Raw genomic sequence first — 20423 nt, 5'->3', positions numbered from 1 at the left:
AAGAAAATTTAAAAAAATTTAAAAAAAAAAAAAAAAAAAAAAAAAAAAAAAAATTTAAAAAGCCCCCTTTTTCTTTTAAAGAAAATTTAAAAAAATTTAAAAAAAAAAAAAAAAAAAAAAAAAAAAAAACATTGCTGTGTGTTATTTGGTAATTATAAATCAGAGATAACACAGATCACATGTGGGGTTTCTCGAGGCTACGCAAGGCGCTTCCCACAGAGGTCAATAAACGAGAGCTTGTTGAGAATGATATTTCTGTTGAAGCCTCTTTCCACAGCTTAGCACTGAGACATGCCTGGAACCTGAACAGTCGCTCAGAGGAATCTGTGGTGTAGATACAGAATCCATTTTTAGCCTCTTTCACAGTCTCACTCCACATTCATCCTATAACTTAAAGAAATCCTCCACGTCTCCCGGTCAGCTTGGCAGCTAGTGGCCAAAATGAGGAATCAATTAAACAGTTGAATCATCATCTGGTCTGTATCATCTGCTGTAAACAATATGCTCAAAAGACGTTTGTTCACTGGTCCAAAGTAGATACGATGGTCTTGGTGATAGCTACATATTCCAATTATACAGGAAAAACACCATTCTAGGAAGCCAGAGGGGTGGGAGATTAGAAGCACTGCAATTCTTAGCACACGAGTCCATTACATTAGCCAGAAGAGTCAATTTACTCACTCCTTAATTGTCTTTTTGTTCCAGTGAGAGCAGTGGAGAAATTCTTAACAATAACTGTGTGATGGAGTACCACCAGACTACAGGCACCCTGAGCGCTCACTTCAGAAACATGGTGAGTTTGGGGGCGGGGGGGTCTTTGCTGCCTACAGTGCATCCGGGTAGCCGTCACAACGCTGTGGTTGTTACCACAAATCATTTGTTGTTACCACAGCTTACTACTTGTGATAAATTCTGTTGATTGGATTTGATTTGGAGAAACACACACCTGTCTGTATAAAGTCCCACAGCTGTCAGAGCGCAAACACAAAGCACGAGGTCGAAGGAGTCGTTTGGAGACCTCTGAGATCGGATTGTCTTGAGCCACAAATCTGGGTTTGTGCTGCTTTGAAGGTCACCAGAAAGTGAAAATATGTTATTCCAGTTATGCATCTCAAAGAGTTCAATTCTACCCTGCAATCAAATTCTAAAAATGAAGGTTATTTCTTTTAGATATGTTGAATCATAGAATTAAAGTAGAGAAACTAATATATTGATGAAAGGCATGCAAAACAGATCCACTTACATACACAGCTCGTAACCTTCTCAGGTCGGTGTCAGGACACACAGCTGCCCCGCCCTTAACCCACACACCCTACGGTGCCGTGCCCTAACAAGTGAAAACAGTTTTTGTGGAACCAGGTGGATGTACAAAATACTAGGTAGTTCGGTCTATATTAAGACATGCTAAAAATAATCTTGTGTTTACATTTTTTTTTAAATTTACCTTAAATAAAAAAACTCAACCATATTTAGTAGCTAGAATTTGGAGTAGTCATTTTCCATATGATGTTATCAGTATGTAAGGTTGAAAGACGTCTTAAATGTTTTCCACTTGTGAGCAACTTTTTAGCTCTTGGATGATTGATTTCAAAATGTCTTAAATGTCCAATTATGGGACTGTCCACGCGTCTCACGCTGCTCTACAGGTGTAACTTTAAATTTGACTAAAAACACCCTCAGTCAACAAAATCCCGTTCCAAATTCTCAAATTTGACATGGTATTGTTCAAAAAGTGAAGTGGATCAAGAGGAAAAACGATCTAAGCAACTCGCATTCCAGGAGCTATGAAAAGGCAGGGCGTAGAAAACTTCAATGATAAAGGAGTTCTCATTTGAATACTATGTAATTATAACGGCGATAGGGACTATTCATGTGCAGGGGATGAAACTGGAAGCACTGGAATTAAATGCAAAACTCAAGTTAGAAGTTATAAAATAAACACCCAAACGGAGAACCGCTTGAGACTGAATAAGCTGAGGAAGGTGGGACTCTAGTGTGGACAGCGGGACGAGACTCTGTGTTTTTTTTTTTCTTTTTTTTTAAGTGAAGTTGCTTCCAAAAAGGGCTGGAAAGTTCAAGGAAGCAGTCTGTGTTTGTGTTGGGGAGAAATAGCTCTGAAAATATGGAATCCGAAGAGATTTCAAAGAATAAAGGGCTTGCTTTCATGCTATTCAAATACTAGGATGTCATTTGATGAGCTGGAAGCCGAATTTGAACTTGGTCAGAAATATTGTACACTCGGCCTCAAAACTTTGCTGGATTAAATTAGAATAATGTTCTCATCCAACCTCGCTCTTCACCTTTGGAAAAATTCTGATAAATAAGAATGATCACACAAAGGGTATTATCCGAAAGTGTTCCAGTTTTCTATTAGCACAATCGTCTGGAAAATTCACAGAAGAGGCCGAATGCCTGGAAAAGAAAACCTTCAAACTGAAATTTCTGACAAACTCTGGGAAAAAGCTTCTGCCACAATGCAACAACAAATCAATAAAAGAACACACCGAATGTAATACAATATGTAAACGTCAATGCGTGCTTGTTAAACATGCAGAACTTCATAGATGCTACAACAATATCACACTGGACTTTTGCATGAAAAGTGAAGTGTTCCTTTACTTTCCTTTACATGGAAAGTAAAAACATATTACATTGAATCCTCAACCTTTTCTGTGTACCGAAGAGTACATTATCATGAGAATTCGTGGACCTCCTCAGATTCATGGACGAATTGTGAATCTGTGGATAAAGCGGATCTTAACATACGTTCCCCTTGAAAGAATAACACTATTCGGAATGGTACAACTCATGTTTGCGAATAAAAGAGGAAATATTATTAAGCGCAGAAGAAAGTGGATAATGATGGTGGACATTTTAATTTTCATCCTTGAGAAAATCTTCCTAGATTTGCTTTGTCAAAACGATTTTCTTTCAATACAGTTGGATTTTTTTTTTTTTATTATATATGATTATGATATACTTTTCCATATGTAGGGTACCTAATTTATTCAGACTAGCACTGTTTTGTAATTGGTATTTATTTATTTATTCTGCTGCTAAAAAAGTACAAATCAGAATCACTTTATTGTGATTGCCAGTAGACAAGCTCACAGGCTGGGAAATTGATTTGATATGATGGTGAAAAAAAATAAAATAAGAATATGAATATGAAAAATATGCAATATATAAACAGGTGCAAAGTAGCAGGTGGATGGTGTGGTTGTGTTATGCCAGAGCCTTGTTCATCAGTCTAATGGCTGAGGGAAAGAAACTGATCTCATGAGGGGAAGTTCTGGTCCAAATGGGCTGCAGCCTCCTGCCTGGTGGGGGAAAAACAAAATGTTCCCAGATTGATAGGCTGCAACGAATGCTTCTTGAAGATCTTGGTAATTTAGCATGTCCCTACTGTGTATAGTGTGCATTAACATATTTAAAATCTCATCTTTTTTGTAGTCTTTGAAAAGGATCAAGCGATCGGACAGACGTGGAGCAGAGTCAGTCACAGAAGAGAAGTTCACCATCCTGTTTGAGTCTCAGTTTAGTGTTGGAAGCAATGAGCTTGTCTTTCAAGTTAAGGTAAGGCTATACATAGACAAAAGTCAACAATAGAGTTACATTAACATTTACAGGAAAAGACTGGAATCAGTTGTTTTTTTTTTTTTTTTTTTAATTGGGGAAATCTGTTTATCCTCAACAAAATCTAAGCTTCTGATAAAACGTGCCGTGCGGTTTGCGTACGTTTCTATGTATTGTTGCTGTACGTGCACAATTTTGGTTGTGCCGACTAAATGTTGTTGTTTTTTTTTTTCTCTGAACAGACATTATCACTTCCTGTTGTGGTGATAGTTCATGGCAGTCAAGACAATAATGCCACAGCAACTGTATTGTGGGACAATGCGTTTGCAGAGGCAGTAAGTAAAATGCTTGTGTGGGATTGATTGTGTGTCTGCTTTCCAAAGTTTCTGTAGATGTGGTCGCATTTTCGAAATTCTTGTGCATTTTTAACTCTTCCAAAACGTCTATAGATAAAAAGAGGACTAAACTTTTTTTTTTAGCTTTCATTTGTGTCTTGTTACAATCTTTTCTCCTTGAAGGAAACAATAGTTCAAAGTTATAAAATAAACACCCAAATGAATAATTAAATCTATTAAATAAAATATAAACTGGAGACAAATCTCACAGATCTGAATGTGGTAGTAATACATTTTTTAAACACTAAATAGTTAAGTCTTAAAATAAAAGGTTGAGGCATCTTTTTTGTATTTAGGACCAGTAGAGTTTAAACATACATGTAGTCAGCAATTATAGAGAAATTTATGTTGGTCAAGCCTGGGATAATCAATGTGAAAGCTTGTTTTCAAGAATATTTTGTGGAGATATACAAATGTAAGAATTCATTTTTTCTGTTTACGAGGCACATGTACATTTCTTTACACTTTAATAGAAAGTAAGTTGTAAAAGCAGTTTTTCTTTTTAAACATTTACCACCTAAGTAAATACTAAGGTTATAAAGTAGCACATTAATGTAACAGAGCTTGGTGTTTAACTTTTTAATAAAGGCAGTAAAAGTCGGGTAAGAATTCCTTTCTTTCCTTTCGGTCAGAAAAACTTTCGCACATATAGTTGTGTACACATCCTGTTAATAAACATCCAGCTTTAGTCTCATTTGCTTGCATTGCTACTGGTAGTTAGCTTGTATATCATAACAGCATTTAGCAATTCCTTTCAATTTCAGATTTAGCTTATTTGCTAAGTTTGTGCACAAATTCAAGGAATTTGACTTTGTTTCCACATCTGAAATATGGTGAGGTTACTTTTGGGTTTGACTTCTTTTCAAAATCTCTGTTTTGGCTTTAGATATAAACTAGTTCTTGACCTTAACTGTTTTATGCTTAGTTTATTCTTGGTTTTCTTGAAATTTTCCTCATTAAGTTTTTTTTTACAGTTGTTGCTGTTTAAGAAAACTTCAATGTACTTGAGCATTTTTTGTCACCATTTGTGCTGATTACGTCTATATCTACAATATAATAAGCATCCATTATGCAAACATTTGGACCTGGAACCCGAATGCATAGTATGTGTAGTCGTCACTGGAACAAAGTCATTGATTAATGCGCAATTCATGATGTCGTAAGCGAAAAGCTGCTTATAAGAATGCATGTTCATTTATGTGAGTGATGTCACTGAAAGTTTTTTTTACATTTTGTTCCCATCAGGGTCGAGTGCCTTTTCTGGTGCCAGATAAGGTGCTTTGGCCTCAGCTGTGTGAAGCCATCAACATGAAGTACAAGGCAGAGGTGCAGAGCAACAAAGGGCTATCTGAGGAGAACCTGGTCTTCCTGGCTCAGAAAGCTTTCAGCAGCTCCAGCAACAATCCTGATGACTACCGGAGCATGACGATGACCTGGTCACAGTTTAACAGGGTTAGCACCAGTCTGCTTACCTCGTGATGCTCTGAGCAAACATGCAGCTTTCAAAAATAGTGTTCAGTTTATCTGTTATCGTCAGAGTTTTAGCACTTTATTTAGATGGGGCTTTTTTTAAATCCTTGAACTCATAGTACATGATGTGTTTCAACCCCAAGCTTTGCTCTTTTGACAGCTTTCGTTGTCAGTAAGAGATTCATACACTGAAATATTTCCTGTTTCATTTGTGGCATCCTCGCTGCTCTTCTCTGTGGTCAGCTTGAGTGAAAATTCTTCATCGGCAGTCAAGTCTTCATCTTAATTGTCCTGTTTGTCCACGTAGAATAATGCCGGAGGCTCTATTTACTGGCTTAAAACAGCCATTATGGGCAGAAAATGCATCTCCATTCACCATACACTCTTTCTCTTTGGCTGATCAAACCATTATGCGTCAGCCCTTTAGAAAAAAAAGTGCATGAAGGTCATACACAAACACGTGGCTATGTCCATTCATGCAATGAACATACACAGTGGAAATTATGTATCAGTGGTGGGACTCGATTAAAATTTTAACTCAAGTTAATTAATTACAGTTAATATTTTAATTGAAAACTATATATCTACAAAAAGCAACATTTTCAATTTAAAAACACATTTAGCTGCTAAATCATTGAATGAATAGGAAGGTGAGCTCAACAGCATATTTTTTTGTTTTTTGTTTTTGAACAGTTATTTACATAGTTCAACCATAAAATTGGTGCAAAGTGCTGTTGTGCCCATTCAGCTTTCAAGTATTTGAGGAACTTCTTTGAAAAAAATATTTTTTAGAAATGTGAACGGTGGGCAAACTCCTTTTTCCACAATACGCATGCAACTGCAGTTTTTTCCAGGGTCCCATAAGATTGGTTTATGAAGCCCCCATGAGCCAACAGATGCAAGTTTGTTGTCCATTGCTGCTGTTTGCGGATGTGCCTTGTGCGTCAGATTAATGGGTGTACCAGAAACATGCAAATACAAAGATTCTGGCTGGAGCCATTTTCAACAACAACAACAACAAAAATAAATAATAATCGTGTTAACATTTTTAATGCTTTAAAATATATGTAATATATATATATTTATCATAAAGTACTTGTTAAAGTCCTGTCTCTATATAATTTTCCTATAAGTGAACCAAGCTGATTTAGAGAAATGTGAAAAATAATAAATAAATCAGTCAAACTAAATCCTGCATGGTTTTTAAGAGATTTTCCCCCAATATATTTTCTGTCCACAGGAAAGCCTTCCAGGAAGGAACTTCACATTTTGGCAGTGGTTCGATGGTGTGATGGAGCTTACAAAGAAGCATCTCAAGCCTCACTGGAATGACGGGTAAGGAAGCTCCAGATTCAGTTTTAGTGTTTTGCTGTAAATCGTGGCTGATCAGACACATGAAGTAAAACACCACATGAACTTCATTCATTTCATTTTGACTTGTTTGATTTCACTTTCTAAGGCGCTAAATGTTTTCGTACATTCTCATTTTATGTTTCACATGGCAACTAGCAAAACAAAAATGACCTAAGTCAGAAATAATTTCTTTGTATTTACAAGTGTATGTACAACATTCTCTTTGTAGAGCTATTCTGGGCTTTGTGAATAAGCAGCAGGCTCAAGATATGCTGATGTCAAAACCCAATGGTACCTTTCTTCTGCGCTTCAGTGACTCTGAGATCGGAGGTATAACAATTGCGTGGGTGGCAGAAAATCCCAACAAAGCAGGTAGGATGTGCTGGATGTCACATTTGAAATTGTCTTTGGCTTTAGAAGATGCAAATGAGTCGAACACTGTGTGCATCTCTTTCAGAAATGTTATTCTTTGCACAGCTTTGAAGCTAGTGAAGTGTCAACCGCAAGAAAAAACAGGAAAACAACTTGGTATCTCAAGTTATTTGTACTGACCTCTTCAGTAAGAGTTACTTGCGTAACATTTGTCATTTCTCATAACTTTGGTGTTGTTTATTTTGGTTTTCTTTGAATCATTTCTACAGGACCCTTTGGAGCCACATTGCTTTATTCCTGTTAAACTTAATTTCTTATTTAAGAGATGCTCTTTTGTTTTACAGTTTATTTTATTTTAGGTGGAATGTCTGGAGCATTTATGTTCAGTCAGTGTCTTTCACTGCTCGGCATGCTGTGTGTGTTCACAGCTCTGAATTGTGTCAGAGCAATCACAGCTCTGTAATGTCACCCCGGATCCAAGAGGGTCATCTAATAGTTTTAAAGCTCTCTAAAGCAATCCTCCTGCAAGACTGAATAATTTGCAAATAAGCAACTCTGGTTCTAAAAATGAAATAGAGATGTGATCTTGCCATTCAGGAAATGGCTTCTTCATTTGGGGGGGAAAAAAGTGCCTTTAATCCAGCTGTGTGGGGGATTTGTGTCTTGACTGACCCCACTTTCTAAAAATCTAGACATCTGGTGTCTGGTCCAGGACTGTGGCCAAATCGTGGGTTTGGCTGCAGCAGCAAAGACATCTCTGAGGCCCCGGCTTTCCAGAATAGTCAATATCAATTATAAAGTTCAGGGGCTGTTTGAAGAAATGAGCACCACCCTTCAAAAAGACTTGTGACCTTAAGATGAAGGTGAAGTCTTTTGATATCCCCTCACCCCCAAACCTTAAATTAAATGTTAGTAACTTTCCAGGAAGGACCCAAAGGTTTACTGGCTTCCCTTGTGGTTTTGTCTGAAAGCATTATTCATTTATTGGTCAAATTAAATGAACCAATAAATTCATTTATTGGTTCAGCAGATTACAGTACTACCTACTGTAATCTACTGAAACAGATTACAGTAGGTAATCTGTTTCTGATTACCTACAAACTGGTCCCAGTTGGCAAAGTCCTAATTGGTCTGATAGATTGTTGCGCCACAGATGGTTTCATGGTGATGGAGCTTCCTGACTTCACTGTGTTTAGATCTATACAGGTACTGTCACATATTTTACCTAAAATGCAGTAACAGAATTTGAACCAGGTGAAGCAAAAACTATGTCACTAGAGGAATTCTGGGTAGAGCACATTTACAAAGAAGTCAATCAGTAATCAGACCTGGATGTGACTGGTGAAGTTAAGCCAAAAAAAAAAAAAATGTTCTCTCACAATTTAACAACAGCATCATATAGGATGCAGTTGGTTGGGATTGTTTTTTTTTTTGTTGTTGTTGTTTGTTTCTTTTTATCTTGATAGTTTGCTTTTTTATTCTTGTATTCTTAGGTTAGCTTCCTATAATAACATGTGCTTAATGATGTGTCTGTAAATAAACACCTGCTACTTTACCCAGTGATAACATTTAGTTTCTGTTCCTATAACTCCTCATCATCTGAAATTTTCCCCTTGAAAGAAATGGGAGAGTGTGATTGCTGTTATTGATAGTTGACTCTGTGTGTTTAGGTGAGCGGATGGTTTGGAATCTGATGCCCTACACAACTAAAGACTTCTCCATTCGCTCTCTGGCCGACCGGATTAGCGATCTCAATCACCTCCTGTTCCTCTATCCTGACAGACCCAAGGATGAGGTGTTTGCCAAATATTACACGCCACCCCTCTGTAAGAAACTCTGTTCAAACAAGCTCCAAAATTACTGAAGCAAGAAGAAGATTTTGCTCAAAACTGAATTTGGTTTTACAATTTCCCCAAATTTCTTTATAGCTAAAGCGGTGGATGGTTACGTGAAACCACAAATCAGACAAGTAGTGCCTGAGTAAGTATTTCCTGCCCGTGCTTTTCCTCTTATTCCTCCATTTCTGTTTTGCCTCCCTACTCTTCCTTCTCTGCCATCCACTTGCCTGTTATTATTCTGAAGCAGCATTTAGAGTTAATCACCCAGGGCCGGACCTTGAATTCAGGTTAGCCATTAGTTAGCTGTTACAGTTGGAGGAGGCTAATTAAAGATGGCGGGGGTTCCTGCATGAGCTTGTCTTCCACTCATCATATGAGTTAGGCTTGTTAGTTATGAAGCTGCACTGCCTGCCTATCTCCATGGTAGGTTTCGCAGCGCTTCAGAAAATGGACCCAAAGATATAAAAAAGCACAGGAAGCACGCTGAGAATTGTTGCTTAGGAAACCGCCGAATCAATTCTCATCAATCTTTTGTTCCAGATTTACAGTTTAATTTTGTTTTCTTTTCTTTTTTTTTATTGGGTGGCGGGGGTTTCTTTTGCAGCTTTGCTACAGCTAATCCAGACCCAGCCAGTGTAAATCCATCATATATGGATCAGGGTGCCTCTCCAGCACCTCCTAATCACTCTCACACTTATGCGATGTACCCTCCTATGTAAGTTGACAAGACCCTCAAAAATATAATCTCCTCTGTGTGGATTTCTGTTGCCTTGTCCAGGCGTGAACGGTCTCTGCTTCCCTTGACAGGGCTGACCCCGTGTTGGACGGAGACGGCGACTTTGACCTCGATGACACCATGGACGTGGCGAGGCATGTGGAGGAGCTTCTTCGAAGGCCTGTGGAGAGTCAGTGGGGTGGCCAGCAGTCCTGACCCCTGACCTCGTGACATGCAATGCAACCAAGCAAGCCCTGCCCTAACTCCTGCCCCACCTGTTGTTAACATGGTTTAATTCCATTCATCTCTCTTTTTTTTTTCCAATACCGCTAAAATGTAAAATTGTTAATAATGGCTGTCTTTTTCCTTTTCCTTTCAGTGTAAGAACATGCATGTCAGTGATTTCCTATAGTTTATTTGTGTCTCATACGTGTTTGTAAAACAGACTAGATTAAACCAACCTACAATGTTACAGTGTTGTGAAAAACAAAGGAAGAAATATTGTCCATGGAAATTGTGCATGTATTTTCAATTGATCTTAAAATCCATTTTGAAAAATATGCTACTGTATGATGTTATTTCAGAAGTTGAATGTTTTTTGTTTTTTTTTGTTTTGTTTTATATTATCTGCTTTGTAAAATTGTTATTGTTCTGCTAGTGACACTGATCTTGCCCTTTGACAAAAGAAAAACTTTAAAGAGGAGTTTTACCTTCGCTCCTGGAAAAATGATTCATTGCTTGTCAGTTATTCAGATGTCTATACACTAATGTATGGCAGAGTTGCTCTCTCTCTCTCTCTGCGCTCTGCCCCAGACTGCACACACATCAGAACACGGTACTCGCACGCAAGCTTAAGATTTATTTGTGTCCGATTTGTTCACCAGCTGCAAAGGAAAGGAGCTCACGCACCTCCCTTGCTCTCACAGGGCTATATGTCTTCTCTTTATACACAGAAATGCAAATCTAAGCATTTACCTAGCGCTGCAAGCTTGTCCTCTCAGGTCCCACTGCTCCCCTCATCGATGCTACCTCGCATTGGTCTCCTGACAGTTGTTCGTATTGGTTCCTTCACTGTTTCTGCACAGCCTGTCTCCAGTAGGTACAGTCAGTGAATTTTGTGTTCTAGTAGTTTCCTTTGACGTTTGTGAAGAAGATCCCTCGCTGCAAAAGGGGCAAACATCCGGCTGTTTTATGCTTGAAGCCACTCTCGTGAAGGTGTCCGGAGTCTTGAAGTGTCTTGCGTCTGTTTGGTTATGCCTAAATATTCTGCGTTTTCTGCGTCCTCGTTCATTTATTTTGTGTAACTGCATCATGACACTGTGGCATGTGCATGTCTCTTTGTGACAACTTGAACAAGCAAGCAGCAAGTGTTGCAAAGCAAAAAAAAAGTAAATAAATAAATAAAAGAGAAGGCTTTAAAGGTTTGCCAGACTGAAGGTCTGCTGCCATATTCAGAACCTGCAGGATGTCACTTTGCTTCTACGTTTGACTTTGGTCCTCAGAAACAGACTAATTATTGTTGTGCATCCCCCCTGTTCATTTCACATAGATCGGAATTAAGACAGTGTTGCAACCTCAGGAATAAATTGTTGCAGGACCAGTGTTTAAGCCAAAAAAGAAAACATTGTATACAAAAGATAATACATTTATTTTATATATTATATTGTTTCTGTGGCACTCCACAGTTGAATGTAACCACTTTAGATCAGACTAAAGATTCACAGACAGTTTGTGGAAATTTACGTAGAACTAGAAGTAACTCACAAACAATACAGAGCAATTAAAAATAAATATGTATTTTTTATTAGCTTCTTGATCACTATATTTAATGTTTTCCCTGATTTAATTTCTTTTTTTATTTTACTTGTCCTTTTTTTGAAGAAGAAGAAATCTCAAGCCGCAGGTGACTTTTTGACAGAACCCCAATGCCATCCTTCTCATTCTTTTTCAGATTTGTTTCACTGTAGACCGTTCATGTTTCAGTGAGATAGATGGCGCTGTGTGTTGTTTGATGTATATGTACTTTGTTTGTTGTTTGAGTTTATCACTTGGAGACTGTTCAAAGAGCCACAGCTGTTGAGTTGAGAAGAATAAAATAAAGTTTTATAAATAAATTAGTTTTGATTTTTTTTTTTCAAAACCCTTTTATTCTTAGAAAAATATATAGATAATTGAATAGGGTATGTCTCAGGTGCAAAATTGGGACAGTTTGTTACCCCAGCAATCTGCTTCTCAGTTTGGAGTCACAAATGGTTCAGTTTTTCTTTTTTTTATTGTTTCATAATTTTTTTATTATTATATTTAGCTGTGCATGAAGAAAAACCAAACTGATACACTGAGTGGAAGGCCACACAGAAAGGTCCAGATACCCAATTAGGTATACTCCTTCCTGTAATGTAACTTTGTTATCTATAAAATCCAATTAGATTTTTTTTTTCTTTTTTTTTTTTACCGGTAATTTGACAAATCACTCGCAAGACAGAAAAACATCATGAGTATAACTAGGTCCTTAAAAACTAATCAAATTATTTAAAGGGACATATTGAGTCTGCTTGAGTTTGTTGTGCACTGCAACTTTTATTTAGATTTATAAATCACAATAAAAATAAGGAGGTTGGTTTTAACCCATGAATTAACGAGTATAATCCATGTTAACATTTTTTCCTTCCTTAAAGTAATTGTCTTCTTTTTCCTTTAAACTCACCAGGACACCAAATTGGAGTCATGAGATGGACATGAATAAATTCAGGGTTGAGGTTTCTACTCTGCCTTAAAACCTACGCTAACCTTTTGTGCTTTGATTGGTCAAGCTTAATATGACGCTCCGCCCCATGCGGAAGTGGCGCAAACCTCCAACAAATAAGCATTTAGAATGGCAGAGGTAGAGAAACTCAATGCTTTACCTGAAACTTTTTTGCCTTAACCAACGCTGAGGCAAAGACGACAGGGAGAAAAATTCTCCAACGAGTCGCGGATCGGGTCTGTAAGGTTATTTGCGAGAAAAAAACCCGGAGAAATCAATGTTAAAGCCCAAGTCTTTCTCAGCCGAGGGGCACAAAGTCTCATTGGATGTGATGAGAAAATTTTGTCGGGAGCATTTTGCAGGTGCAAAAGTGGGTAAGCAATAACTTAAGAGCTTTTGCAAAAGGCTCAAAAGTAAACCTTAGCATAAAAAGGCACTTAAATGTAAATACAGCAGTTACTACAATATGTTTTCATGTTGTCATAGAGCATTGATTTTACAGACATAAAATCAAGCATACGTCACTTATTGATCTTTGATCTGACTACCAATAAGTGCGATGGCAAAAAATTGGATGCTTACTACGAGTTACCTTCGTGTAGATGGGCATGTGGTCGTTGGCGTCGATCACAGTTTCATTCAATTGGATGGAAAGTCGGCTGCAGGCCCTGATCAATTTCTTACATTACTCCAGATTCCATTTCAGTTTTGGAAATTGCTTTCCACCCTTTATACACTCTGGTAATGGCTGCCAGGATTAAATGTAACAACTAATACTAACAACTTTAGGCCATGATTTCCTATGATTTTCCTCGAAAACCTTTATGACCGCAGTGCTTCAGCAAGACAACACTGTCGGAGGTTCAGCTCGTCTGTGATAAGCGCTATATATATATAAACAGAAAAAAAAAAAAAAAAAAAAAAAAAACACCATGACATCCATACCTTGACGCTTCTGCCTCTATGTGACAGTTTTTATGTGGTTCTTCTCCAAATAGCTCAAATTTTGACGACGATTGTTTAGATCCTAAACAAACATGTCTCTAGATGCCACTCAATAATTAGAGTTTGTCTTAGAGGTCAATGGTTAAACAGTAGCAAGAGGCTGTTTCTGCCATCTGGTGGGAAAAAAGAAGCACTACATTTGTTTTTATGCGTCTGAGCCGAAGTCTAAATACCAATTAAGTTCCTCATGTCATGCCTGTGAAAGATAAGAGAATCTAATTTAAAATCAAATTCAATAAAATGTAACCGGTTCGTCATTAAACGATTTTCTTTATCAGTTTTGAAAGGTCGGGGATTTCACTGCTTGCATCAACACCATGAAACCTAATTATTTCTATTGGATATATTGCATTGCATTCCAGTCTTATCTTCAGACTTTATAATGGATGTACAGCCCACCATGTCAGAGGCTGAAATCGTGTGTTTGTTAGTGGTAGTAATGAAAGAGGAAATGGCTCCTACACAAGTTTCAGCAGAAGTTTCTTGTTTGTGTTATAAACTGACGCACATAGAAGGATTTCCTGCGGCAGAGAGTGCCACAGCATAAAATCTACCAATTTGCGCAGAAAACTTACAAGGTTTAAACGTCAAACTGCAACCAAGAAATAGTTCTAGTATTTAAAGTTTTTAAAATGTGTGCATTTTCCCCAAATTTAAATATACTCCTAAGATTACATAAAATAAAACTAAAACTGCTCAAGAATATAAATAATGACATGATAATTACAAAATACTTTATAAGCAAATATATTTATGAATTGATTTAGCATTAAGGTTAAGTTGCTGATGAAACTATCACTGACTTGTGTTCATATTATCAGATGATCATCATATAATCATCTGATGTTAAATCCTGTAATTCCCCCCGTTTTGTGTTTGGCTCACCCTGGTTGGCTTTAGAGAAAACCTGAATTGTTTTTCTAATTCCTTTTAACAACCACTAGATGTCAGTAAAGTCCATTATATAAGCTGTGACTATGCATTAAAAGTTCAGTTTGACTCAGTCTATACTGAATACTTTTCAATTTCTGTATTTAATGGCATCTGGGTGGCTTGGATCATATTCCTATGAATGAACTGTTTTTTTTTTTTGTTTTTTGTTTTTTCCTTACTGTCACTCACTTGTGTTGCTAGATAAGCATTCTTGCTGTTTACTGCCACTGGCTTCTGGAAAAAACAGATACATGTAGCTGTCATGTTCTCCAAAGTCTGATCTCAGTGAATAACAACACTTTATGTAAATTCTTGTGAGTTTAAATGAGCCACTCATGACATACAGCTTGAGGACAGCCAAGCATTGCCAAGATATCAACACATACAACTTAACTTTTTGAGATGATCAGGCCCAGATGTTTCAGATCTTTGCTACCAAGGGGACACTGTAATATGACCTTTAACTGCATTTAAAGTTTATTGTAATGATTTATCTGTGATTATCTTAGGTCATCAATTTAAAACACTGGTGCATCTTCTCACTTCTGTTACTGGCACTTCAGTGTGCAAATTTATTTGGGTGATGGAGAAAGCCTTAGATTTGATTCTAACAACTTCATTTACATACGAAACAGTCATTTACATATCCGTTATGAATGATTTTAGTCATGGTTTCAGTTCCTTTTAATCTGAAGAATAACAGGGACAGGAAGCATGCTGACAAAGCTTAAAAAGACACACCCTGTTCTCCGCAGTGATGAGAAACAGCGACTTCCGTTTCAGATATCATCTTTCAAATGTAAAATAGCTGCCTGCCTATGTGTCTTGGTCTTGTGGTTTTATTGCTGCAATCAGTATCAACGTAAACACGAAAGCTCCTACTACATTCAGTGCTTGGGGAACAACTGAAAAACACATGACTTTTTGTAAGCGGCAATAAAAATACAGCTCTGAATCATAAGCAGTTGAGGACCATCTATTTTTTTCCTCTGATCCTTCTGCATCCACTTGCTGAGGGTTCCTCAAACTTTAAATCCGTATTTTGATTGGTGAGATATGAGGAAGGACATGTCTGACCTCAGACATGTCTGACCTCAGACATGTCCTCCTAACGGATACATTTGCAGACTCCATTGATCAGAACTCAACAGAATTTGCAGCGGGATGGAGGTTGCCTTACTGTATGCAGCCATGTTTGACATCCTGCCACAGGAAACAGTAGCAAACCTCAATGGAAAAAAAGCAGGTGTTATTTGAAAAAAAAAACAAAAAAAACATTTCAGACTTGTTTATGCAGCATATTGTTTTGCTACCTTGTTTAAAATCACACGAAAAAATAACATGTTTGCTTCCTTCCATGCTTTCCAGTCCAGCTGACACTAAAGGATTATCTGGTGTAACATATCCAGTATCTGTGGTTGGATCAATCAAACACACATTTTAAAAGGATTACTGATCACACTCTATGGACTCATGTGAACTATAAGTTTGAGGCCTGTTTCATCAGTGGTCTTTCTACATTAAAGTGAGGCAGCTGGGTCGAGTGAGGAGGCTTTTAAAAGCAGAAGTTTTGCTAAATTATTTCTGAGTATGCATAATACATGACCCTGGGAGAGCACGGAGGAAAGGAGAGGCAAGCAGAGAGCAAAAGAGGGGAAAGAAAGGCGCATAAAATTGCTCCAATCTCCACGTCTATGAAAACAAAGCCTCGGTAATACATCCTGATGAGTCCTTTTCTTCTTAAACTCTTTGCAATAACATTCATTTTCTAATTTTGTTCACTTTCCCCAACCCTCTCTCATTATCCTTTCTGTACTTGAAAAGGAGCTGGACCGCACAGGTCCTCTCATGTCTTTAGGATATTATTACCCAAGGGCTGAATGTACAGAGACATCTCAATGAATTTCACCAGGTGTGAAATGAATCAAAAATATCCTTCGATATATTTTTGTCCTCTTAATTTTGGCTATGATTGCTCATAGCTAAGGAAAAGCCAAAATGTCTACATTAATTGAAAGTGGTACGAAGACTGTCAGTATGTGACTCTGTTGAGATATTAAGGAAGGTGTTTTATGTCGTTGGCTTTCGTGTAAGTGCAGAGTTTGCTGTCCAATCAGCACTCTGACGCCACAGTCAGTAAACTATTGGTACTGGTGGCACGTTGGGCAGGTGTCAGATTTATCTGGAAAAGGAAATCAATGTCTCCTTCAAGCTTATTTGAAAATGAAAGTATTAAGAATCTCCTAATAAATGGTAAGGCTGATTTTGAGTTGCCACCAAAAGACATGGGGGTCTTTGCTCCAAAAAGAAGACCTTGGACCACTGAGAAAAGTGCTGTTATTTTTCTCAGTCCAGCTTGGATAATTCTGATGTTGTTTTTGGCTCAACTTTCCAATAACAGGTCAGGTTAGCACTCTGTGAACAGTCAGCTTCTTTAGCAATGACCCTCTGTGACTAGCTCTCTTTAGCTCACCCATGTGAGATCATCCATGTAGATCATATAGAGAAATGACATTCATGGAGCTCATGCTGCACTGGACTCTGCCCAAGCATGGTGATCGTGATTTGATTTGCACTCTCAGGTTATAAATGGAGTCTCCTTATCTCAGTTTACTGCTCAAGTCACATCTAATGATGCAACATTAAGTGCCTTCCTGCCATTGTTGGGATCTTTGCTAGACTGACCACAGAAACAGAGGCAGATGCTTCGAGAATGTGTCCAGAAATGAGCCGTACGATGCGGTCTTTCTAATCTCTAAACGGTCTTTCTAATCTCTAAACGTAAATGAAAAGGACTGATAAGGCAAAGTTTACTTCTGCTATAGGTTTTGCAAATTGCCTCGCAATCAATGCATAAGAAGAACGGAAGTGGGGAGATGGAACAGCATCTTTGCATCTTTGATGAAGACTGAGGAATAATAGATGAGTAGATGTTAGTTTCCTTGGTCTATTAAGTGAACAAAAAAATGAACCGTTGATACTTTATATAGAAAGTCATATATATTTCAATTATGTCTACATAACTTTTAATCATATGTAACAGATATGTTACATAGGTTGTTTTTGCCTGTACGTACATGGAAAACCCTGTTTTTTCTATTTAGTAATGATTCATAAAAAGCCACAAAATAAATGGTTTATTGCAGGATCACTTTCTCAAAGAGAGGAATTCAGAAAAAAAAATTGAATTAAATTTGGGTAACTTCATTTAGTAGAGAAAAGTATAGAAAAGGAAGGCCTAGTGAGAGTCTAGACTTACATCTGATTGAGAGGCTGTGGCTTGAAATTCAACAGGCTGGTTTTGCTTGAAAAGTGTCCAGTGTAGCTGAATTGAAGCAATTCTGCAAAGAGGAGTGATTCAAAACTCCTCCACAGTGATGTAAAAAAGGAATGGCCAATCATCAAAAATTATTGACTGCACTTGTTCCCACCAAAGGGTAGTGGCACAATTAGTGGTCAGGTTTAGGGGGCAGTTACTTTTTCACATGGGGCCAGATAGATTGAACTTTTTTTTTTATTGTCTTAATAAAAGATCATTTGAAAGGTGCTTTTTGATCCACATTTTTAAGCAATAAAAAAACTATTAGATTTAATATTTTTCAGAACTCTAAATCACTGAGACTTTTGCAAAAGAGCAAAACATAGTGAGGAAGTAATGTGAGATTCGTTTTGTTTCTAGTAAGTCGGGAAATGTTTCCAAAAGCATTAAAAAATGATGGGGTAATAAAACCAAAATGTAAAAAGTAAAAGTAAAGACATTAAACTGACACATTTATGAGGCATTGCTATACTCCCTCTTGTGGACAAAAGGCAATACTCCAAAAAATCTGAGTTTTGTTATTGACTGGGGAAAATTGTCACTTTAAAAAATAAAAATACTGAAGTTTGTAAAAAAAAAGAAAAAAAAAGACAATTGTTTGTTCTGATTCCCCCGAAACAATCCCTTTTATATCCAATACAGAAGAGATTACGCGCGCGCGCCGGTATCAAACTGTGATTGCGCGCGCCTCGCCTCGCCTGCTGCATTTAATTGTGGGCATTCTTGCACGCGCCTGCATGGACACGAGTCAGTGCGCCTACTGCGATTGCGCTTTTTGCACAGTGTTGAATTTGTCCCGTGGATGCATATGAGAGGGGAAGCTCTCCCTATTTTTTTTTTGCAAGCGCTGCAAAAGTGTTTCAGGACTCTAGACTGTACACACAGAGGAGCCGATACAAGAGGACGTGGGTGAGGGAAACCGGTTTTTGAGGAAAGGAGGACGAAAGTGCTAGGTGACAAACAAAAGAACGGCATCTTCATACAAACAGTCTGTCAAGATTTGATCTGTTTTTTATTCTTTCTGGAGCGCAAGTCCCCCAGGGATCCAGAAGCGGAGGAGGTCTTTCTTTCTTTCTCTCTCTCTCTCTCCCTCCCTCTCTCTCGCTCCCTGTCTGTTATTATTCCAGCAGAACAGTTGATCTTGAGCAGCCCGGCTCCAGACGCTGCTGCGCGCTGCTCCGGACGACAGCTAATCGACCGCGCTCGAAGAGAAATGGGTTGTTTTTACACTGAGGGGGACGGGGCTCTGCTCTAAGTCCGGCAGATCATGTCAGGGGTACACGCTTCAGATACAGGACATTTTTTTGATCCTGCCATCAGCGCACCGCCAGCTCAGGGCGCGACCAACGCAGCGGGGATCGGCGGCGACGGGGCCGCGCTGCCGCCGACCGCTTCTCGGACGTACTTGGAGGTGTCGAGCGCTGCCCAAGGCTATGGGGCCGAAGGAGTGTACACCAATGGACGGTACAGGGACCACAGCGGCTCGCGGATCGGGAGTGGCAGCCGTGATAATTCCGCGGAGAGAAGTCAGGGAGGTGGAAACACACCTTGTGGTATAATGAAGGTTAGTGACAAAAGCTCATCTTCTTCACTGTCAGTGATTCCCAAGGTTACACGAAGGAAATCTGTTCGAAAGCAGCAAAGCAAGTCTGACATAACAGTCACCATTCCCAGATATCTATGCCTGGTTTGTCGGCGTTTCGGTGAGCTTGTTTTGATGCACCAAGAAAAAAAAAAGGGTCAATTACTGTTCAGCAACTTTCTCCAGAAGTTTATCATAGAGGAGAATGCATGAATAATTCCCAGAGCCCCAAACGGATTACGTGTAAATACTTCCACTGAACTTTTCTTTTCATATTTTTTGAATTGTGCTGCATAGTGTCAAAAACATGTACATTTAGTAGATCGTCACTGTTCTTTTTTTTTTTTCCAGAAGCAAGACGAAAACAGGAAGTTTAAATAAAGTTTTAATGTTTTTTTTTTCGTCTATAAATGATCTAGAATAAAGAATAAATCTGTTGAGTGATTTAGTCTACGGGCTGTCTAAGTTTTTAACCTGACTCTTAACTGCTGCGATGTACAGAATCTGAATCTGACGTCTTTTCAAACTTTTTACTAAATAGAACAGCGACTCCCAGCTCTGGAGCAGATGATCTTTCTCCTTTTATCCCTGTCAGTAATAGATGATTATATTATTTTTAATGGCAGCCCTGCCCTAATTAGTACTTTCATTACTAGAGGTTAATTAACTGGTCTCCCGCAAACCACTGGCAAGACACTGTCTTTTTTTTTTTCATAGTTTAAGCTCATATTATATGCTCTGCCCTGACTGTGTGCAGATCTTTGCCATATCAGCTGTAGTTTACATGGCAATTGACAGAACACGTTTTCTTTCTTTTTTTTTTTTCCTGTAATCAGGATCTGCACTCCTTATAAACCATTATATGTTCATGCTAGAATAGTTAAACCAGCTGTAGATTAACCTAATGTGGTGCAGGACATTTTCATATTATGTAATGTTTCAGCCACATATTGTTGGGATTTGATGTGATAGACCAACATAGATTAGTGAATTATTGTGAACGCTAAATAATACATGCTTATAATGTTTTTTTTTTTTTTTTTTTTTTTTTTGGGGGGGGGATAAAATATAAAATTGGGGGGGCTTTTTTTTTTAATGTCTTTTTAATTTTTAACCTTATAA

The 20423-nt window shown here is 38.0% G+C and overlaps 2 protein-coding genes across 3 annotated transcripts in view; both read left to right on the top strand.

The window, feature by feature from the left end:
- LOC106963655 (signal transducer and activator of transcription 5B-like) overlaps nt 1-11336 on the top strand; it is a 68049-nt gene extending 56713 nt beyond the window's left edge. For both annotated transcript variants that reach the window (XM_015058682.1, XM_015058683.1), the window contains exons 10-19: nt 706-793; nt 3454-3576; nt 3819-3911; nt 5217-5423; nt 6682-6776; nt 7024-7166; nt 8837-8992; nt 9095-9146; nt 9609-9719; nt 9812-11336. In XM_015058682.1, coding sequence (XP_014914168.1) covers nt 706-793; nt 3454-3576; nt 3819-3911; nt 5217-5423; nt 6682-6776; nt 7024-7166; nt 8837-8992; nt 9095-9146; nt 9609-9719; nt 9812-9935 — 1192 coding nt within the window. In that variant the 3' untranslated portion in view covers nt 9936-11336. The remainder of the gene's footprint in view (nt 1-705; nt 794-3453; nt 3577-3818; nt 3912-5216; nt 5424-6681; nt 6777-7023; nt 7167-8836; nt 8993-9094; nt 9147-9608; nt 9720-9811) is intronic.
- A 7120-nt stretch (nt 11337-18456) lies between these two features.
- The window catches only part of LOC106963654 (inactive phospholipase C-like protein 2), a 60268-nt gene continuing 58301 nt past the window's right edge, over nt 18457-20423 (top strand). Inside the window, exon 1 of the mRNA XM_015058681.1 lies at nt 18457-19283. Within this exon, the coding sequence (XP_014914167.1) occupies nt 18987-19283 (297 nt within the window). The 5' untranslated portion in view covers nt 18457-18986. The remainder of the gene's footprint in view (nt 19284-20423) is intronic.

Source organism: Poecilia latipinna, unplaced genomic scaffold (assembly GCF_001443285.1).
Source record: "Poecilia latipinna isolate Pla-1442-1.1 unplaced genomic scaffold, P_latipinna-1.0 Scaffold1564, whole genome shotgun sequence".
In the NCBI taxonomy this organism is placed as follows: Eukaryota; Metazoa; Chordata; class Actinopteri; order Cyprinodontiformes; family Poeciliidae; genus Poecilia; species Poecilia latipinna.
Note: the sequence above shows the minus strand (reverse complement) of the source record. Positions and strands in the feature narration are given on the sequence as shown.